The 22,825-nt window shown below is 42.0% G+C and overlaps 1 protein-coding gene across 1 annotated transcript in view; it reads right to left on the bottom strand.

Annotated features, from left to right (window-relative positions):
- Positions 1–19,447, bottom strand: part of LOC114662947 (C-type lectin domain family 4 member G-like) — a 28,981-nt gene extending 9,534 nt beyond the window's left edge. Inside the window, exons 1-2 of the mRNA XM_051926737.1 lie at positions 19,332–19,447; positions 131–235 (exon numbers count right to left, since the gene is read on the bottom strand). Coding sequence (XP_051782697.1) covers positions 131–235; positions 19,332–19,425 — 199 coding nt within the window. The 5' untranslated portion in view covers positions 19,426–19,447. The remainder of the gene's footprint in view (positions 1–130; positions 236–19,331) is intronic.
- Positions 19,448–22,825: the final 3,378 nt, after the last annotated feature.

Genomic DNA, 22,825 nt, shown 5'->3' with positions numbered 1-22,825 from the left:
ATGATTAGCTGTTTTGAGGTAACGAGCAAGTCCTCCTAATAAAGGGCCAATGACTGCGTATATAAGAAATACACAAAGCATTCACATTACCTTCACTTTTCAGTGCCACGTCAGTACAGAGGATACTTACGGTAAACAGAAAGGGATACGAGGCCGGCCACTAGGAGAACACCGAAGATCTTCATCATCTTCACAAGGTTGACTCTCCTTTCTGCTCTAATTTGAGGAACTGGAGCTTTAAGAAAAGCAAGATGGAGTGAGACGAGAGACTGAGGAGCACATGCACTACCTGATGAAGGACAAAGTAGGCATTGGCCATTCTTCTAGGCTTTAGCGGCCCACCAGGCCTGTGAAGGTAGCAGATTTAGCAGATGTCCAGCTGTGCCTTCTCTCACTAACAGTCCAAACTAAGTGAGTGAACTCCACCAGAATCTGCCTGTAGTTCATTTGATGATAAAGATGGAAATCAGACATCTGACCTGAGGCCACTCAGCAAACGTCTTCAGTCAATCAGTCAGTCATTTTCCAACCTGCTATATCCCAGTGATACTTTCATAAAAAAAAACGAAAACTAGAACTAAAAATATTGTTTTTCGTTTTACAAGAATGAGAACTGAAGTTAAAGCAAACAGAGAAACTAAAACTAAATAAAAATAGAAATTAGTGATATGTGAATGAACTAAAATGAGAATGAAAATAGAGTAAAATAAAAAAAACAGCAATCGCATTTTCGTTCAGTCATGCAGAGAGGTTGTTTGTAGGTCGCCCTGAGTCTTTAGTTATATTACGCTGTTTAGATAGATAGATAGATAGATCCTGTAACTTAGGTTTATTATAGTTATGTGGCGCAAAATCTGTAAAAGACCGTTGTTTATTTGTTTGTTGCGCATATTTGGTTTGTCGGCTTGAAGCAGTAAGTACGTGTCGGTGATGATGGCAAGTTTTGTACAAGTGTTTGTGGGTAGAAAGCGAAAAAGTAACGTGTGGAAATACTTTAATTTACAGCGTAGATGATGATAAAAGCAAATGTAGCGTGCCAGAAGAAGAAAAGAGTCTCGGCGTTTCAGTGCAGGGCCAGCTGGCTCAGTGCTTAGTGGAAGTCTGGCACTTCTCTGGTACCAGAACTGCACTTCATACAGGGACATGTGATCACACCTGTCATCATGAAAAGTAAAAAAAAATTAATGATGATTTTTGTGTTTGTAGTATAGCGGGTCCCCAGGTCCCATCAAAGGCCTGTTTTTAAAATAAATAATCACCGTGCTCACGGCTTAGTGAGGGGGCGTGGTGGTTGTGTGGCTGAAGAGGTCCTCAGGGCGATTCGCGATGTGGCCGTTTCTCACCTAAGTGCACAGGTGAGAGACCGCCCGCATACGTGATTGTTCCTGGGGCTGCTAATTTGCTACAGCTGCCATGCCCTCTTGATAAAATAGAAGCGCGAGTCGGCTAGGGAAAAAAAAAAAGAAAGAACGAGAATGAACTGAGGTTCAGGAGAAAGCAGGAAGTGGAGAGAGAAAGCCGGTGTGGGAGAGCGAGCGAGCGAGTGCAGGCTCGCGCATGCAGCTGTACAGGAACCCTGGGTGTTGGGCCAACACCCAGGAGTGGTAGTAGTGGTCGCTCTCGCTGAGTGATCATGTAGCGGGAGTGACCAGTGGTGAAGGGCGGATGACTCTCCACGTAAGGCCGTGGAAGGCAGCAGGAGTTGGGACTTGGGAAGTGGATTTCTCCAGCATGAGAGCGCCCTGGTCGTTGGGGAATCCTAAGTTACTGTTCAGCAGGGCCTACCGTAGCCAGGGATCAGTAAGGCGGACAGTGGACAGTGGAGAGAAGGCCAGCTGCTGAGAGGGCGACTCTCCTGTTGCAAGGCCCAGAAGGGTGAAGCAGGGGAGCCATCACAGGAAAGGAGACACCGGGCTTATTGTTGTTGTTTTATTAAAAAAGGAATGCTTCCTGCGTTATTTTAGCCTCGTTGTTTTTAAGAAGACTTTTTTTTCTACTGTTTTATTTTTTTACCTCCATGTTTCACAATTGTTTTTAGGGATTATTTATTTGAAGAATTTGAAGCACTGCACTTTTTAATTTGGACATTGTTTTGTTGTTGTTTTTAAATAAAAGCACCTGGCACTTTTGTACAACATCTCCTTGCTATGTTGTTGCCTCACTGCTTAACTCATCGGTAACATTACTGACGTTGTTGGGTTTAAGGGCTCCTGGACAGCAGATGGGAGCATGCTGCAATCCCGCACCTTCACAGCGTTCAGTTGGAGTTTCTGCCAGAACGCTAGGGGGAGTTTTTAAAAAATGTGTTACCTGTGGAAAGAATAGCAAAGGAGTCTTGAATTAAAAGAATGTTTCTCTTGATTGGAGATCAGTGCATGACTGTCGTAAAATAAAGAAGTTAACGTTCTGAGTTATCCCTGGCTGGCTAATTATTTTCCCCTGCTCTGGTCACAACAAAACTGGCGACGAGATTCTCCTCCTTATATTGTGGATGCAGGCAGTGAAAATGGCTGTTGCTAATGTTCCTTTTCCAAGTTTTTTTCTTCCGATTCCAGGCGAGCCTGCAGTGCCTTTTACACGGTGGCTTCAGATGTTCAGTAACTACCTGCTTGTAATGGACGCCACTGGGGATGCTTGGCCTGACGCTAGGAAGAGAGCTGTGTTACTTGATTGTCTCGGGACTGAAGGTCAGCGAATTTTTTACACCTTGCCTAACACAGGTACAACGTTCGATACCACCGTAGAAGCTTTGAAAGTATACTTTATACCTAAAGCTAACGTGGTCGTTGAGTGCCATACATTTCGTAAGAGGACCCAGGGACCACAAGAGACTGTTTTACAGTACGTGGCGGCACTAAGTGAGCTCACTGGACCTGATTGTCGACACTGGGTCATCAGTCTCAATATTACCTCACTGCATTTACATCCGTCACTTCAGCAACATTCCTCTGACAAAACCTACAGTGAGACTTGCAACGTATTCAAAATCAAATATCCCCGTACTTGGCTGCCTATCTGTAACTGTGTGTTTACATGGCCTTACGACTGTGGCTACATTTTTCATTGTGGAAAATGGAACCCCACTAATGGGTAGATGACTTAATGTCACTTTTCCATGTGCACATTATGAACAATAAAGCTATGCCTTCTGATGCTGCAGCTTCAACTTTTACCTGTGCCAGTCTTACAGTGCGCTGCTGTGCCCCTGTCCATTGGCTGTGTTAAAAACTTCATCCACCGCATAAAGATCAATGAGACAGTACCTCCTGTGCAACAGAAGCTGCGCCGCTTACCTCTGTCAGTTAGAGATGCTGTGTCTGAAGAACTTGATCGCCTGCTCACAGCTGGTGTCATAGACTCTTCTGCTTGGGTCTCACTTATTGTAGTCACTCAGCGCAAATCTGGTAACATTCGCATGTGTACTGATCTGCGTGAGCCCAATAAAGCAGTTGTTGTAGACTCTTTTCCTTTGCCACATATGGATGAACTCCTTTCTACACTCAGAGGGGCTACGGTATTTTCTACCATTGACTTAGCCGGTGCCTACTACCAAGTGCCACTGCATGAGGACAGTCGAGACCTGACTGCTTTCATTACACATGAGGGCCTCTGCAGGTTTTGTCGGGTTCCTTATGGGTTGGCATCTGCACCCTCCGTCTTCCAGACGTTCGTTCTTAGTCAGATATGTGCCTTACCTGTGTGTGTGTGTAAAGAATGAGATTTGAAACATAACCAGTAGTCAGTACGCATGCTGCCAATTGAATACTGAATAAGCTACTCTTTTGGATTCATATATTTGTAAATCTGACTCTGAAGGAGTCACCAGCCATCAATATCACCGCACGTTAGTGTTTCAGTACCGTCAGCAGATATCGTCATCATACAGTCTGCTAGCGCCAGTGGACAGGACTTTGCCTGTGTACATATTACAGGCGCTCATCAAGCGAATATTTTCACTGTGTGGCTATCTGTGCAATGGATGTCGTTGCAACATGAACAGTATCTCTCGAAATGCGTGCTTATTTAAAGCTTAACATTAACGTGCTGCACAGACTGGTGTCTTGGGTTGAAACATTTGATCTTTCTGACTGCACTCATTAGGCCACTTCATCTGTCTGATCATTGATAGTCAGGCTGTGTTTAACGGTATTATGAACTGGGATTGTGTTTTGTTGACTGAAACATAACTGGAATTGAAATTTGTGTAGGCCAGCATTTGTGGTCTTGCAAAAGGAAAAAAAAACTAAAATTGTACTAATATTATTATATAAGAAAAGCCAGAACTAAATAAAATAAAAACAAAAAATTTAAACACAGAACTAAATAAAAATAAAAATTGTTGACTCCACTGAAAACTAGAATGAAATTTTATAAAATAAAGTAAAAACTAAAACTAATTAATATCAGAACTGAAATATCACTGCTATATCCTAACACAGAGTCACGGGGGTCTGCTGGAGCCAATTCCAGCCAACACAGGGCAGGAACAAATCCCGGGCAGGGTGCCAGTCCACTGCAAGGCACACACACACGGGACAATTTAGGATCGCCAGTGCACCTAACCTGCATGTCTTTGGACTGTGGGAGGAAACCCACGCAGACACGGGGAGAACATGTAAATTCCACGCAGGGAGGACCCGGGAAGTGAACCCAGGTATCCTAACTGCGAGACAGCAGCGCTACACACTGCACCACCGTGCCGCCCTTTCTTCAGTCACGAGACACGAAAAAGAATGAGCATTGAGATAGACAGAATAACTTGACTGTGAGCAGGTCCTGATTTTGTGACTAGAAGTGACTTTAAACAAATCATGAGGTGTTAGAATTCCTTTTAAAAACGAGCTGCACCCTCGTATTCTGTCAGAGAGAGGCGCACACACTCACTGATCTCTAAGGATCCTTCTGAGGGGACCCAGGACCCCCACTCTCTAAAATGACTAAAAATCTCTACAATGGCTCGCTTAAAGTTAAAAGCTGAGAACTCACAACCACTCTTTGTGGACCTGAAACCACAGCACCTGCCCTTCAGAAGAGGCCACCCACCTGAAACTAAGGATCTTCAGGCCCAGTGAGGATTTGGATGGGAGACCACCTGGGAAGAGCTTGGATTACTGTTGATGGAAGAGGTATTGGTGAAGCCAGCAGGGGCCGCTTACCCTGTGGTCTGTGTGTGGAACCCAATGCCCGAGTGCAGTGATGGGGACACTGCAGTAAAAATGGTGCCATCCTTCAGATAAGACGTAAAACTGAGGTCCTAACTCTCTGTGGTCATCAAAGACCCTGAGCATCCTTCATAAAGAGTGGGGTGTATCCCGATGTCCAGGCTAAACTGCCATCCATGGCCTAGTCACTCTGACCCCTCATCATCCTCTGTCTCTCAGCACTTCACCACCTAACAGCTAATGTGTGGTAAGCATAGTGGCGTAATAATGGCTGCCATCAAATCATCCAGGAGGATGCTGCACATTAGTGGTGGTGTAGGTGGCTCTCCACTCACTTTGTAAAGCACTTTGAGGAGTGAGAAGAGCACAATATAAATGTAAAGGATTTTAATTATTATTATTATTAATATTAATGTCTCCGCCAAGCCAAACTGTAGGCCAGTGGGCTATAAAGGTTAACAAGTAACCATTACTTCAAGAGGGGAATTTCAGCAGCTAAACTCTTGTGTCACAAACAGTAACGCTCACCTCCATGAAGCTGCACACAACACAACAAACAACAACTGCACACAACACCAGACATCATCCATAAAGACTTGGCATCATTAAACTAGTTCTGTGTGCCAAGATAAATTAAACTCTAAAGAGCAGTAAACTGCCAGCCTCTCTCTGTCTTATATGATCGTCTGTCTAGTGTGGCAGAGTCCTGTTGTACAGATCACCATACTTTATATACACAGTTATCATATTTCTATAATCCTTGTGTTTATTAATACTTTGTGTTATTCTGTTTCTTTAACAAGTGGCCTTCATTTAAACTGATCTAACAGTCAGAGACCCTCATCCTACGATAGAGGAAGGTGAGGTAAATAAAGAAGGAGCCTTCCTAAATGATTTGATCAATGGCCGAGTTAAATCTCTCCTCCTTCCCACATTATTCTGATTGTCCCTGGTGGTCAGTTAAAGTTCATTTTCCTTTCCTGCACTGGTGCCCCACCATTAATGGGGCCATTAACTGGTCTCCCCTTCACTCCCACTTGCTGTTGTCACATCGACATTTCTGTTCCGTGTCCTCATTACGTGTTTTCTTGTCGGTGACCACGTCCTGACCTCAGCACAGGCTCACCTGATTATTATTTCACAACATCAGCTGTTGTCAGCTTACTTGTCACGTTGTTGTGTTTCTTTAAGACTAACTTACCTGTCACTTGGCACAGTGAAGGGAAAATTTATCACTACCTTGAGAAAATGGACTCCAGTCTACAAACTGGTGACAAACTTAACGAGCGAATGTGTTTTCATTTTATGTAATCTTTATATCATTCATTTTTAGGATTTATTTTTAAATATTCCCTTAACAGCTGAAACTGCCTGATAGTGTGACACTGGCAGAATAATGTCAATGTCGATGTCAACTTTATTTATATAGCACATTTAAAACAACATCGGAATGCTGTGGCCAAAGTGCTTTACAATAATAGAATTAAAGAAAAACGTACAATTAACATGAATAACATATGAATAAATGAACATAAATACAATAAATAATAAATAGAAGTAATGTTACTGTACATAATCACAATGAGGAAACCATCAGTATCCATATTACTAAACGAGAATGGTAAACCGGATATGGACGCAGGGACCTGCCCGTGGACGCAAAAGACATAGTGCACAGGCGCCACACAAAGCCCCCCTCCAACCAATGGAAATCGCACGAGACATGGTGCGCCCACTAACAGAAATAAGAAATGAGGCAACGCGCCCATAGCATACAAAAAAAAAAGGAGTCAGACGCGGGCGCCATACAAAGCCCATAGCACACAAAAAAGAGGATTCAGACCCACGCCCCACAGTGAAACGGGACGGACTACGGAGTCCATACACTAACATAAAATAGGAAATGAGACACAAAGCACCCCTCCACTAACAGAAATAAGAAATGAGGCAACGCGCCCATAGCACACAAAAAAGAGGAGTCACACGCATGCGCCACACAAAAAAGAGGAGTCAGACACACGCCCCAAAGTGAAACGGGACAGACTACAGACTCCACACAGGGTCACCCATCGCGCCCGAGATTACAGCTCAAAAACTAAAGATCGACCGCAACCAAACACTCGACATCATACAGAGACCCCACAAATACGGACAAAACAACATATTTGAATCACATTATCCCCGCCTAACAGTGAAACGGGACATACTACGGAGGCCACAAAGGTTCACAAATCAAGCCCGAGATTGTACGGACAAAGAGTAGTCACCCCCCCCGCACCACAGTAAAACGGGACAGACTACGGAGTCCACAAAGGGTCACACATCAAGCCCGAGATATTACGGAAAGCGAATTGTGTTACGGAAAACGGCACATACTACGATAGGAGCATTCGCCTACAACGCGCATCTGAAATCAACGTACACACTACACAGCAGAATCCACGCACTTCTACAAAACCGCACGCGGACACCCGCCGTCATACATAAACAACAAGAAACCGGACCAAAATACATATTACAATCACATTACAGTGATACAATATTAACAGGACACCCACAGATAACACAGGCGCAACACCTGATGGCTAATAATAAGAAGAAACGAGCGCTCCATATTAAACATACGTCATCTGAACACGTACAAACTTTACATCATAGGTGAATCTCATTACAGTGATGCACTAGTAACCGTACAACCACAGAAAACGCTCCATATTAACAGTGAGTGTGATCATCCTTATTACTTATCCATATTACTAACGACAAAGAACAGACCAGTCATGAATTCACGCTCACGGGTGCAAAACGATACGGCTCGAGTAACGGAACCACACAGACGAGCCCGCATGAATAAAAACAATAAACGTAGGCGCCTACAACGCGCTTCTGAAACCTCAGAAGAAAAACTGTCTTGGTTCCAAAAACGAAAAGCTCGACTAACACAGGTACAGAAACGAACCCAAATGGACAGATACAATGAACGTAGACGCATGCAGCGCACATCTCAAACTGCGGAAGCGAAGCAGGCACGGGTTCAAAAGGAAAGAGCTTGACAGATACAAAAATGGGAGCGACAGGAAAAAATCAATGAACACAGACGTCTACAACGCGCGTCTGAAATGCCGGAAAACAAGCAGGCGCGGCTCCAAAAAAGAGAGAGCTCGACTGACCGGGATCCAAAAACGGGTCCGGCTCAATAAAAACAATGAACGCCGGTGACTACAACGCACTTCTCACACAACACAAGCGAAGCAATTACAGATCTGAAACAACACATCCCAAATACTGGACATACAACGACGCGAGAGAAAGAGAGGCCAATACAAAAGCAACAGCAGAAGGTGTAGCACCAACTACAATTGCTTTAGTCTTAATAAAGGACAAAGAACAAGATCCAAGACGATACAATCTTCCCGTCGTTAATGAAGTGGCAATTGTCTTTCAAAGTAAAGATGGGGAGCCTCCATTTGACTGTGATATTGTTCTGCATTTACGTCCTGATGCAACCAACAAACCAAGATTCCAACGCATCGACATTTGCTTTCCACAACTTGATACTTTGACATGTCACTCCTTATTCAAAATACCGGTCCCAATCACAGAAACATCGGTATCCACTATGAAAATGAACAGCAACAATGCACGTGACATCCGTCTTGCAAAACTATTAATTATAGATGAATGTACAATAGCATTCAGTCACTTACTCAACACCATTGATAAACTTCTACAAACGTTGATGAATAATAATATTCCCTTTGGAGGAAAGGTACTTTTATTAGGAGAAGATTTTAGACAGTGCTTAGCTATTGTTCCACATGCCATGTGCTCAGCTATTGTTCAGTCCAGTTTAAAATACGCGGACAATTGGCATTGCTTTCAAAAGATACAGTTGGTACAAAACATGCAATGTCCAGATCCAGAATATAACAATTGGTTATTACAACTGGGAGATGGGACCCTCACCAATACAAATGGACTTCACCCACATATTATTACAATTCCTCAAGCCTTTCTCTGCAACGACTTAGTGACGGAGATATTTGGAACAGCTATCTCATTACACCAATTACCCCTTTTAACACAACGGACTATATTATGTCCAAAAAATATTAATGTTGATCACATAAATAACCAAGTCATTGCATTACTTCCTGGAGAGGCACGGCTCTTTCTAAGTTCTGACAAAGTTGACTCTGATGACAACAATGACCATCTTAATTTACCCTTGGAATATTTAAACACTCTGCGGTGGGTTGGCACCCTGCCAAGGATTGTTTCCTGCCTTGTGCCCTGTGTTGGCTGGGATTGGCTCCAGCAGACCCCCGTGACCCTGTGTTCGGATTCAGCGGGTTGAAAAATGGATGGATGGATATTTGAACACTATTAACCCAGCCGGATTACCACAACACAATCTTAACCTTAAAATCGGAACAATAATCATGCTATTAAGAAACCTTAACACTAAACAAGGTTTATGCAATGGTACACGTTTAGTCATCACCACCATGACACACAATATTATGGAAGCAAAGGTACTTACAGGGTCACATGCTAACAATACTGTTCTGATTCCTAGAATTGACCTTACAAGTTCTGACCTGGAATTACCTTTTACACTTAAACGGCGGCAGTTCCCCATTAAACCTACATTTGCCATGACCATCTACAAATCACAAGGACAAACCATGGACAAGGTTGGCATCTACATCTCTGAGCCCGTATTTGGACATGGACAACTTTATGTGGCCTTCTCACGAGTTCGACGTTCATCTGACGTTAAGGTTAAGGTTATAAATGATCCATGCCAAGGAAAACTCAAGACACCATCTTCACTACTAATGTTGTGTACAAGGAAATATTCCAATAAATCTTTACAATGTGCCATGCTGTACATTCTTTACTTCCTATATGCAACATCTACCTTCACACTATGTTATATCTCATACATACATCACACTATTTTGCATTACCCAACACCAGGGGTTGGCGAGCGAAGCGAGCAGGGGACGGAGCCCCCTAGTTATTGAAGGTCACAGAATGCAAGTGAATAGAAATGAGTCTTTAATCTCATTTTAAACAGTTCAATTGTAGACGACTCATTTATGTGATGAGGTAAAGAGTTCCACAGACGAGAAGCAGCAGCTGCCAAAGCCCTGTCTGTCCCCCTTGGTTGTACACTTGGTATGAGGGACAACCAGAGACAACTGACCAGAAGATCTAAGCACTCTGGGTGGCTGGTGTAAAACACACAATTCAGATAAATAGGCAGGTGCAAGCCCATGTAAAGATTTAAAACTAGCAACAAGAAAATATGAATTTTGAAGTATGTTTCCCTTCATGTCCCTTTCTCTTTTCTCTCCCTCAGAGTTTGACGATCCGACATGGCATACTGTGCTCTGATGGCCGTCCAGTAGAATTCAAAGCACTGACAATACATACTCTGTCCCTCTTCCTGTGTCACTCAGAGCCACAGATGATGTTTCTGTGGTTTTTGCTGCTCTCCACTTTCGGTGCCAAGGTGAATGGACAGGCATTACCTTATGGCCTACCTGGACCTGGACCCTACCAAGATTACATAGAGGGGATGTGATTTATAGCAGATTGCATTCCCTTACTTCCTTAGAAGGCTGGCGTCCTTCAACATCTGCAATAAGATGCTGCAGATGTTCTATCTGATAGTTGTGGCGAGCGCCCTCTTCTACGCGGTGGTGTGCTGGGGAGGCAGCATAAAGAGGAAAGACGCCTCACGCCTGGACAAACTGGTGAGGAAGGCAGACTATATTGTTGGCATGGAGCTGGACAGTTTAACATCTGTGGCAGAGCGAAGGGCGCTCAGCAGGCTCCTATCAACTATGGAGAATCCACTGCATCCACTAAATAGTATCATCTCCAGACAGAAGAGCAGCTTCAGTGACAAGACTGCTGTCACCGTCCTGCTCCACTGACAGATTGAGGAGATCGTTCCTCCCCCAAACTATGCGACTCTTCAATTCCACTCGGGGGGTAAACGTTAACATTTAACATTATACAAAGTTATTGTCTGTTTTTCACCTGCATTATTATCATTCTTTAATTTAATATTATTTATTGTATCAGTATGCTGCTGCTGGAGAATGTGAATTTCCCATTGGGATTAATAAAGTATCTATCTATCTATCTATCTATCTATCTATCTATCTATCTATCTATCTATCTATCTATCTATCTATCTATCTATCTATCTATCTATCTATCTATCTTCACTGCTGGCTAGAAACCTGGTGTGCAAATAAAAGCATAGCGTTTGTGAACAATTGGGGATGATTTTTGGGAAAGGCCTGGATTTTTCAGAAGAGATGGTCTTCATCCTAACTGGAGGGGATCTTATGTATTATCCCAAAATATAGCAGCAAAACTGCCAGGTTGACTGATTAGAGCACCATCCAGGCCACAGTCATGTGATCTTAAATCACAGGCTGTTGTTTATCCCACCTGTTACTTTCCTGAAGCTGTTACCCATAATCCTTGTCATGGGGCATCCAGTAAATTTAGTCTTGATACAAACCTTAAATTAATTGATAAGCATTAAATAAGGTGTATAATTAGACCAAGGGATAAAACCAGACCCTCCACCAGGGGCATCTAATAGAAATTTACTTCAAATTAAAACAAAAAATATATCAGCAGTTCAGAAAGAAGCCTGCAGTTTTAAATGCTGCTTATTGAACATTCGCTCTCTTGGCACTAAAGCTGTTTTAGTAAATGATATTATATTAAGTACAAAATCTGATCTGTGACGTCTCACTGAAACCTGGCTTAGTAAATGTGACACTGTCCCCCTAGTTGAGGTGTCACCAGATGGCTACTCGTTCCTTCATAAGTCTAGAGATTCTGGTCGAGGAGGGGGCCTTGGAATAATTCACTGTAACAAAATGCAAATCACTTCAAAAAATTTAGGCAACTTTACATCCTTTGAGGTGTTCATTTTAAATATTAAAACAGATTCCAACACAATTATAGTGCTAGTCTATAGACCACCAGGGCCGTATTCATTGTTCATGTCTGAATTTAGTAACCTTCTATCTGATTTGGCTATAAATTATGATCACGTAGTACTGATGGGGGATTTTAATGTACACATTGATGTGGAAACTGACACTTTTAGCAAATGTTTTACTTATTTGTTAAAATTCAGTAGGATTTTGTCAGAATGTCAAAGGTCCAATCATAATCATAACCACACATTAGATTTAATTATAACTCATAAAGTTGAAATTCAAAATTTAAATATTACTCCATTAAATGAAGTTATTTCCGATCACTACTTAATTAGTTATTTCCGATCACTACTTAATTACATTTGATTTAGTCCTGCCCTTGCAAACACACTCCCAGATTAAAACAAAGACAGTGCGACATCTAGATTGTAATTCTGCTTCAAAATTTATAGATACTTTGAGAAAGTCGAGTGATTGTGGAAAACCATTTAGATCAGCTAACATCACATTATAATGTGACCTTGAGAGATGCTCTAGACACAGTGGCTCCCCTTAAAACAAAAGTGATTAAAGCATATAGAAACTCTCCCTGGTTTAATGAAACACTCGAGCTCTTAAATTAGAGTGTTGAAAACTGGAGCGCAGATGGAGAACAACAAAGCTACATGTCTTTCAAATTGCATGGACAGAGAGTGTTAATAAATATAAAAAAGCCCTCTTTAAAGCTCGTTCAGAATACTATTCTACATTAATAGATAACAATAATAAAAATCCTCAGGTACTGTTTACAACAGTGGCTAAATTAACAAATGGGAATTCAGATCAACAGTGCAAAATACCAACAGATATTAGCAGGACAGATTTTATGAACTTCTTCAATGAGAAAATTAAAAATATAAGATCCCAGATCTCAGCATCACACTACAAACCAAATACTAGCTTAGCAGACCCTGTCTCACATTGCATTCAGCACTTTAGTAATTTTAATCCTGTAACTGAGCAGGAAGTCTTAACTTTAATTTCTAAAATGAAGCCCACTACTTGTTCCCTTATCTAGTGCCAACAAAACTAGTAAAAAGTGCAATAAATGTTTTTGCAGCGTCAGTTCTAAACATTATCAGTAGTTCATTATGGCATGGCACATGACCTAGACCCACACATACTAAATAATTATAGGCCTATTTCAAATCTACCGTTTCTCTCTAAAATACTCTTTAAAAATACTAGAAAAAGTAGTCGCCAGTCAGCTTCAGTCACACCTTATGCATTACAATTTACAGGTGCTGGTCATAAAATTAGAATATCATGACAAAGTTGATTTATTTCAGTAATTCCATTCAAAAAGTGAAACTTGTATATTAGATTCATTCATTACACACAAACTGAGGTATTTCAAATGTTTATTTCTTTTAATGTTGATGATTATAAATGACAACTAATGAAAGTCCCAAATTCAGTATCTCGGAAAATTAGAATATCAATTAAGACCAATGCAAAAAAAGGATTTTTAGAAATGTCGGCCAACTGAAATGTATGAACATGAAAAGTATGAGCATGTACAGCACTCAATATTTAGTTGGGGCTACTTTGGCCTGGATTACTGCAGCTAAGCGGCGTGGCATGGAGTCGATCAGTCTGTAGCATTGCTCAGGTGTTATGAGAGCCCATGTTACTCTGATAGTGGCCTTCAGCTCTTCTGAATTGTTGGGTCTGGAGTATTGCATCTTCCTCTTCACAATACCCCATAGATTTTCTATGGGGTTAAGGTCAGGCGAGTTTGCTGGCCAATCAAGAACAGGGATAGCATGGTCCCAGGTATTGGTAGCTTTGGCACTGTGTGCAGGTGCCAGGTCCTGTTGGAAAATGAAATCTGCATCTCCATAAAGTTCGTCAGCAGCAGGAAGCATGAAGTGCTCTAAAACTTCCTGGTAGACGGCTGCGTTGACCTTGGACCTCAGAAAACACAATGAAGCAACACCAGCAGATGACATGGCACCCCAAACCATCACTGACTGTGGAAACTTTACACTGGACCTCACGCAACATGGATTCTGTGCCTCTCCTCTCTTCCTCCAGACTCTGGGACCTTGATTTCCAAAGGAAATGCAAAATTCACTCAGCAGCAGTCCAGTCCTTTTTGTCTTTAGCCCAGACGAGACACTTCTGATGCTGTCTCTTGTTCAAGAGTGGCTTGACACAAGGAATGCGACAGCTGAAACCCATGTCTTGCATACGTCTGTGCATGGTGGTTCTTGAAGCACTGACTCCAGCTGTAGTCCACTCTTTGTGAATCTCCCCCACATTTTTGAATGGGTTTTGTTTCACAATCCTCTCCAGGGTGCGGTTATCCCTATTGCTTGTACATTTTTTTCTACCCCATCTTGTCCTTCCCTTCGCCTCTCTATTAATGTGCTTGGACACAGAGCTCTGTGAACAGCCAGCCTCTTTAGCAATGACCTTTTGTGTCTTGCCCTCCTTGTGCAAGGTGTCAATGGTCATCTTTTGGACAACCGTCAAGTCAGCAGTCTTCCCCATGATTGTGTAGCCTACAGAACTAGACTGAGAGACCATTTAAAGGCTTTTGAGTTAATTAGCTGATTAGAGTGTGGCACCAGGTGTCTTCAATATTGAACCTTTTCACAATATTCTAATTTTCCGAGATACTGAATTTGGGACTTTCATTAGTTGTCAGTTATAATCATCAAAATTAAAAGAAATAAACATTTGAAATACATCAGTCTGTGTGTAATGAATGAATCTAATATACAAGTTTCACTTTTTGAATGGAATTACTGAAATAAATCAACTTTACAATACAATACAATACAGTTTATTTTTGTTTAGCCCAAAATCACACAGGAAGTGCCGCAATGGGCTTTAACAGGCCCTGCCTCTTGACAGTCCCCCAGCCTTGACTCTCTAAGAAGACAAGGAAAAACTCCCAAAAAAACCTTGTAGGGAAAAATAGAAGAAACCTTGGGAAAGGCAGTTCAAAGAGAGACCCCTTTCCAGGTAGGCTGGGCGTGCAGTGGGCGTCAAAAGAAGGGGGTCAATACAATACAATGCAGTACACAGAACAGAACAATTCCTCAATATAGTAAGAAATAAAAAATATAAATTTTAGAAGTACGGAGCAGAATTTAACAGTAGATGATATATCCCATAATAAGATTTGGATTTGTGTAGAGTCCTGGAGACCTCATCCTTCAAGCTGCCTCCCCCATTTGGCCATTCCACAGCTGAAACAGTGCTGGGCCAGCCAATCCGATGAAAGGACCCCTCTTTCCCACGATTCCTGCGATCCTCCATCTGGGATGACTTTTCCTTAGGCAGGCAAAACAACTTGGCAGGTGGGCCGTGGCACCAAGTGCCACATTTGAGTACCGAGAAGATAAACAGAATAAGTGAGGGTTAGTATCCAATTATAACTGTCATGTTACTTATGTTTAAGTGCTAATGACTAACAACAGAGATGCAGTCTGTACAGTTAATCAGCAGCTCTAGTCAGGATATGCTAAACTAAAGTAGTGAGTCTTCAGCCGGGATTTAAAAGCTGAGACCGAAGGGGCATCTCTTATAGTAGCAGGCAGACCATTCCACAGTTTAGGGGCCCTGTAACTAAAAGCTTGACCTCCCATTGTTTTTTTATTAATCCTTGGAATCATAAGCAGACCGGCATCTTGAGATCTTAATGTGCGCTCTGGTTTGTAAGTCATGATAAGTTCAGACAAGTAAGCTGGACCTCGGCCATTTAATGCTTTATATGTTAAAAGGAGGATTTTGAAATCTGCCCTAAACTTAACCGGGAGCCAGTGTAAGGATTTAAGAACTGGAGTTATGTGTTCGTATTTTCTTGTTCTTGTAATAATTCTCGCAGCTGCATTTTGGATTAACTGGAGGCTGTATAAAGAACAGTTTGAGCATCCAGTGAACACCGCATTGCAGTAGTCAATCCTACTAGAGATAAATGCATGAATTAGTTTCTCAGAATCCTGTTTATTTAAAAAGTGCCTTAATTTCCTAACATTTTTAAGATGGAAGAAACATGTTTTGGACAACTTTGTAATATGCGCTTTAAATGACATGCTAGACTTTGTCATGATATTCTAATTTTATGACCAGCACCTGTATTTGAGAAATTCCAGTCTGGTTTTCACACTGGTCATAGTACAGAACCGGCACTAAAGCGGGTTGTAAATGATATTCTGATATCCTCTGATGAAGGAAACTCCACTGTAATTATGTTGTTGGACTTAAGTGCAGCATTTGACACCATCGACCATTCTATTTTACTACACGGGCTAGAAAATGATGTTGGGCTTACAGGCACTGTGCTCGCTTGGTTTAGTTCTTATTTATCAAATCGATTCCAATATGTACAGAAATGTGCTGACAGTACTCCATCATTATACACAGAAGTTCAATATGGTGTCCCGCAGGGCTCAGTACTGGGACCTTTACTGTTTTCACTTTACATGCTTCCACTGGGATCTCTCATTAGGACACATCATGTTAATTTTCACTCATATGCAGATGACACCTTTCATTTAAATCAAATGAAGTTTCTCCAATGTTGTCTTTAATTAGTTGTGTTAGCAAATTAAAGGAGTGGATGAATGAGAACTACTTGTCTTTAAATACAGATAAAACAGAGATGTTAATTGTTGGAGGGAATGACGCTGATCATAACAATTTTTTGTCATCATTTAACTCAGTTGGAATTCCAATTAATTTTACTGAATCAGCCCGCAATCTAGGAGTTATCTTTGACTCTAGCAGGTCATTTAAAGCACACATTACAAAGTTGTCCAAATCATGTTTCTTCCATCTTAAAAATGTTAGGAAATTAAGGTGATTTCTAAATAAACAGGATTCTGAGAAATTAATTCATGCATTTATCTCCAGTAGGATTGACTACTGTAATGCGGTGTCCACTGGATGTTCAAACTGTTCTTTATACAGCCTCCAGTTAATACAAAATGCAGCTACAAGAATTATTACAAGAACAAGAAAATACGAACACATAACTCCAGTTCTTAAATCCTTACACTGGCTCCCGGTTAAGTTTAGGGAAGATTTCAAAATCCTCCTTTTAACATATAAAGCATTAAATGGCCGAGGTCCAGCTTACTTGTCTGAACTTATCATGACTTACAAACCTGAGCGCACATTAAGATCTCAAGATGCAGGTCTGCTTATGGTTCCAAGGATTAATAAAATAACAGTGGGAGGTCGAGCTTTTAGTTACAGGACCCCTAAACTGTGGAATGGTCTGCCTGCTACTATAAGAGATGCACCTTCGGTCTCAGGCTGAAGACTCACTACTTCAGTTTAGCACACCCTGACTAGAGCTGCTGATTAACTGTACAGACTGCATCTCTGTTCTTAGTCATTAGCACTAAAACATAAGTAAAATGATAGTTATAATTTGTTACTAACCCTCACCTATTCTGTTTCTCTTCTCGGTACTCAAATGTGGCACTTGGTGCCACGGCCCACCTGCCAAGTTGTTTTGCCTGCCTAAGATAAAGTCATCCCTGATGGAGGATTGCAGGAATTGTGGGAAAGAGGGATCCTTTCATCGGATTGGCTGGCCCAGCGCTGTCTCAGCCGTGGAATGGCCAAATGGGGGAGGTAGCTTGACGGATGAGGTCTCCAGGACTCTAAATATATCCAAATCTTATTATATGATATCATCTACTGTTAAATTCTGCTCCATACTTCTAAAATTTTTATTTTTTTTTTACTTCTAAAAAATTTTTTTATTTTTTATTGAGGATTTGTTCTGTTCTGTGTATTGTATTGTATTGACCCCCTTCTTTTGACACCCACTGCACGCCCAACCTACCTGGAAAGGGGTCTCTCTTTGAACTGCCTTTCCCGAGGTTTCTTCCATTTTTTCCCTACAAGGTTTTTTTTGGGAGTTTTTCCTTGTCTTCTTAGAGAGTCAAGGCTGGGGGGCTGTCAAGAGGCAGGGCCTGTTAAAGCCCATTGCGGCACTTCCCGTGTGATATTGGGCTATACAAAAATAAACTGTATTGTATTGGATGGACAGGCGCCCCCCGGCTGGGTTGGCTGCAGGTGCCTTTCCTGGCCAGGAAGATGTAATGGAGGGATAAGGAAAGACTCTCTTTTGGGACCATCTATTCCCCCAGGACTCCAGGTAGCAGCATCACTCGGGTACAGCTGCCACCTCTACACCCACAGGGCACCTTGGGAATTGTAGTCATGATGGTCAGCCCTGTCAGGGTATGTGGGTACCACCAGAGAGGGACCTGAGAGGAGTAGGATTCACACTCTGTAAGGAGGTTCCACCTGAGCCAGACACCTCTCCTTGAAAACATCTCTCACGCTCTCTTTGTGTATTTGAAGGTCTTGGGTCTGGACACGTTCTAAAATTCCCCCTGAAAATGTAGGAGGACCACTAGCTCTAACCTCCGCTCTTCACTTCTCGTCCTGTGTGCATGTGACTGAACACACTCTGAACAGGATTATCTCTTCAAATAAATCTCTTGTGGACGTATCTATCACATCAGAGTCACACTTTTCTTTTGAAATTATAGAGGACACAGCAAAGAGGTGAAGATCAGAGTGAACTGAGGCAGAGCACACCAAACACTGACCACCGGCGAGTAAAGACACGGCATCAGTAAATGAATCTACCTGAGGTGGAGTTACTCACTTGAACCTGGCGTGACAGTAACACCTACCACACAATATGGGGCACCTCCGGAAATGCCTGATTATCACTCAAACTACTTCTTCTCTGCCATGTTAAATTAGCACTCTGAACAGACGACCAAAACTTGGCTTTCTCAGATTTAGTCACCAGTGTGTGACACGAGCAGGGAGAGCTGTGACGAGTTCACTCTTAGCTTTTAAAAGCGTTTGCCTAAATTACAAACAAGAGCACAACTGCAAGCACAACTTACAGCAAGATAGAGTGAGCAGACTGTTCAACAACTTGAAGGTTCAAAATTCAGTGAGAGGGGACCAATAAACTGGGAAACTCACTGAAATGGCTCATCGTGAGAAGGTGAAGCTGACAATTCATTCATTAACATCACCCATCCATTCCTCTTCCTTACACTTCAAAACACCACAATACATCAAAGTCCTGCTTTACCTGCCCTGACAGAATAATAATTGTATTTATTTTAAGTTTATAAAGTAGGTGTACAGCACCTACCTGTGTGGCCTTCGTCTCCACTGCCATGTGATAATTCTTCAATGGTACAGTAGTCCTCAGGGACTTTCACTGATACTCTGAACTTGTCAGCCATCTTTATGAACGCTGCAGAGGGATTGAAAGAGAAAGAAGTTCCAGTTACTTCAAATCCAGGAATCAGTTGTTCTTCTGATATCTTCAGGCAGGTCAGCTAAGCAGAGATCACCAAATACAAACAAGTAGGAGCTCAAAGTTATATTGTGAAAAGCCTTGTGCCTTTCCCACAAAAGGGGGGCACGTGATTTTGTGTTTTATCAAATCAGTGAACTGTTACCAAGGTGCCAGTAAGATGAACCATGCTGTCATTCCTACCACACTCTTCACTGCAGACTAACTGTCCATGAAGACATCTCTCACCACTTGGAATTACTTTACTGCTACTCTGGAATTCGTCATACAATTGTGTTTCTCTTGGAGTCTTGTCAAACGCTTTCTATAATTAATTAAATTAAGTCTATTAAAACGCTTTCTATAATTAATTAAATTAAGTCTATTAATAAAGTAGTGCATCCATCCATCCATCCATCCATCCATCCATCCACAGTGAGTATATTAAAGAACCCTGACTGAAAATCTGTGGAGTGACTTGAGGACTGCAGTCCACCAGCAATCACCGTCCAGTCTGACTGAGTGTGGACACTAAAGACGAATATCACACAGTCCAGATGGGCACAGTTGGTACAGAAGGATCACAACAGACTCAGGGCTGGCATCAAAGAGATAAGGGGGTTTGACAAAGTCCTGACACATGGGCGGGGGGGTCCTTTAACCAGCTCAGGGATTCTGTTTTTTATTATTTTTCTGATCTGTTGCTATTATCTCTTTCACTTGGCTGTTATGAGTTACATTCAGTAAATCCAGCTGGTGAAAGATTTTATTTTGTGTGTCGCAATTTTCTGCCACATAATGGGCATATTTTAAAGGGGGTTCTTTGCTATACACACTGTATCTATAAACAGTGACAGAATAGTATAATAATGAAGGAGATGCAAGTGAAGGCAACAGCGTATAAGCCTGTATGAACACACTCACACTCACACTCACACACCCCTTCATCCAGTAGATGAGACACACACGGTAAACTCCCAGTTCATGATGGTTTAGGTGTCTTGTCAGTTTAACTCTGAATTGACCAAAAGCTTCACCAGCAGGGGGTCTTTGCTGAGATGCGTCACTGTAAGTGGTCCCTTTGATGTGGTTTTTGTCACCACATGCAGGCAGCACCTCTGTAATTGAAGAGCACAGGCCAGTTGTGTTCTCAGCAGACCTTTTTGGAGTTGACTACAAAGCACAACGAAATGGCGCTTACAATTATGGCTCAATTGTCTCCTTTCTTGTGGATAGGCAATATGAGAGCTTTCTTTCTTCCATTCCGATAGCACGTGGGTCATACCAGTTGGAAGAGAGCATGGAGTTGATGGGAGTAGGATGTCTCCCCAATTTTGATCGTCTTTGAGGTGAGCTGGTCTATGGGCCATTCAGTGTAGATTATGGGCAGAAATGACAAAAGTGTCAACGTCAAATGAAATCTACAACAAAAAGTGCAAAGAAAGTGAAGGGGTCTCAATACATTCCAAATCCAATCTAACTTCACCTGATGGCTGATGTTTTCTGACAATGCGGAGGATGCATAAAAACACGTTCAACCTGAGGAGATGCTCCAGTCTTGTGGCCTTGATGGGAACTCCTGCTTTGTTCACTGAATGTCTCATTATGTAATCTCCCTAACTGGCTTCTGGTCATTTCTGATGCATTGCAGAATGGACAGACAACTGGCTGGCTAAGGTCTTTGCCTTGCTGTGATCTACATGGTGGTCTGGTCTGACCACCAGCAACTCATTTTATAAACCAAGCTGCCCTGTGTTTGCTATGCTGCAATACCTCACTGCATATAAGGGCTGACTATTTTTCTTAGGCACTATATACACACTATATGGCCACAAGTAAGCAGGCCCCCATCCAAATGACTTTCAGGTGTTTCATTGTTCACAGGTGCATTAAATTAAGAACATTGCCGTGCAATCTCCATTGGCAGTAGGAGTCGTCATACTGAAGAACTCAGTGGCTTTAAACATGGCACTGCCATAGGATGCCACCTTTCCCACAAATCAGTACACGACTGTTAGTGTTATTAGGGTGAAGCAGAAACACTGAGGAGCAACAGCAGGTCATCCACAAAGTGGTGGACCAGTTAAACTCACAGAGAAGGGGCCACGGAGTGCTGAGGCACATAAAATGGCCAATCTTCTGTGGCATCACTCAGAACAGAGTTGCAAACTGCCTCTGGAAGGACTATGCATCTGGAACTTAAAAAACAATAGTGGTGTGAAACACACACCTGCCACTGGACTGCCACTGGACTCTGGAGCAGTAGAGACAAGAACTGGTGAATCACACTTCACTATCTGGCAGTCTGATGGACCAGCCTGGGTTTGGTGGATGCCAGGAGAATGCTACTTTCTGGACTGCAGAAAGCCTACTGTAAAATGTGGTGGAGGAGGGATGATGACAGAGTTTTTGCTTGGCCCCTTGGTTCCCACAAAAGGTCCTGTCAATGCTACAGTTTCTAGTCTGTGGAAGACCCTTTTGGGTCACAACATGGCTGTGCTCCTGTGCACAAAGCGAACTCGATGAGGACATTGGTGAACTTGAGTGGCAAAACACAGATTTCTGACCTTAGGGCTTAATTGGAATGCTAATGCCAGCCAGGCCTTTTCATTCAACATCAGTACTTGACCTCACAAATGCACGCAAATTCCCACAGACACACTCCAAAATCTTGTAGAAAGAAAAGTGGATGTTGTTATGGCCCCTCCATTTTAATGCCTATGGGTTAAGATTAGGGTTTGGTTAGGGGAATTAAAGCCTTTCAGATGAGCACTGGCACTCTAGTCCCGTATTTAAAAAGATTAAATAATGAATTAGTTTAAAAGATAAGATCTGATGAGATAAGGTAAGATCAGATCAGATTCCTTTATTGTCATTAAATAACATATACAATGAAAGTCAGGTACACTACCTGAACCAAAGCTCAAAATTATATTTTCAAAAACCACGTCTAATATTCTCACATAGACAGCTCACACATTTCACAATTGTCAGCATAAAAATAATTTTTCTAAGAAATGTGAACAAATGAATAATAAATAAATAATAATGATGAATATGATATTTCACAATTATGTCAATAAGCTGTGTTTGTTCATTACAGAATTTAGTGTAGGAATCGCTTTGAGGTAGAAACTGTTCATCAGTCTCTAATGGACCCGTATGTCTTCCCTAAGGGGGGAAGTTCAAACAGTTTTTGTGCTGGGTGACACAAGTCCTTTGTGATGCTGGAGGTTTTCAATCAGAGACTACAAGGGAAGCTCTGCTTCCTCCACTATGTCAGAAAATAAATGCTCATATTTGCACTGTCGTATTTATATTGGTTTTAATAAAAGTGCGCTAGAACG

Source organism: Erpetoichthys calabaricus, chromosome 4 (genome assembly GCF_900747795.2).
Source record: "Erpetoichthys calabaricus chromosome 4, fErpCal1.3, whole genome shotgun sequence".
NCBI lineage: Eukaryota > Metazoa > Chordata > Cladistia > Polypteriformes > Polypteridae > Erpetoichthys > Erpetoichthys calabaricus.
The sequence above is the reverse complement of the archived record's forward strand: the minus strand, read 5'-3'. Positions and strand labels throughout refer to the sequence as shown.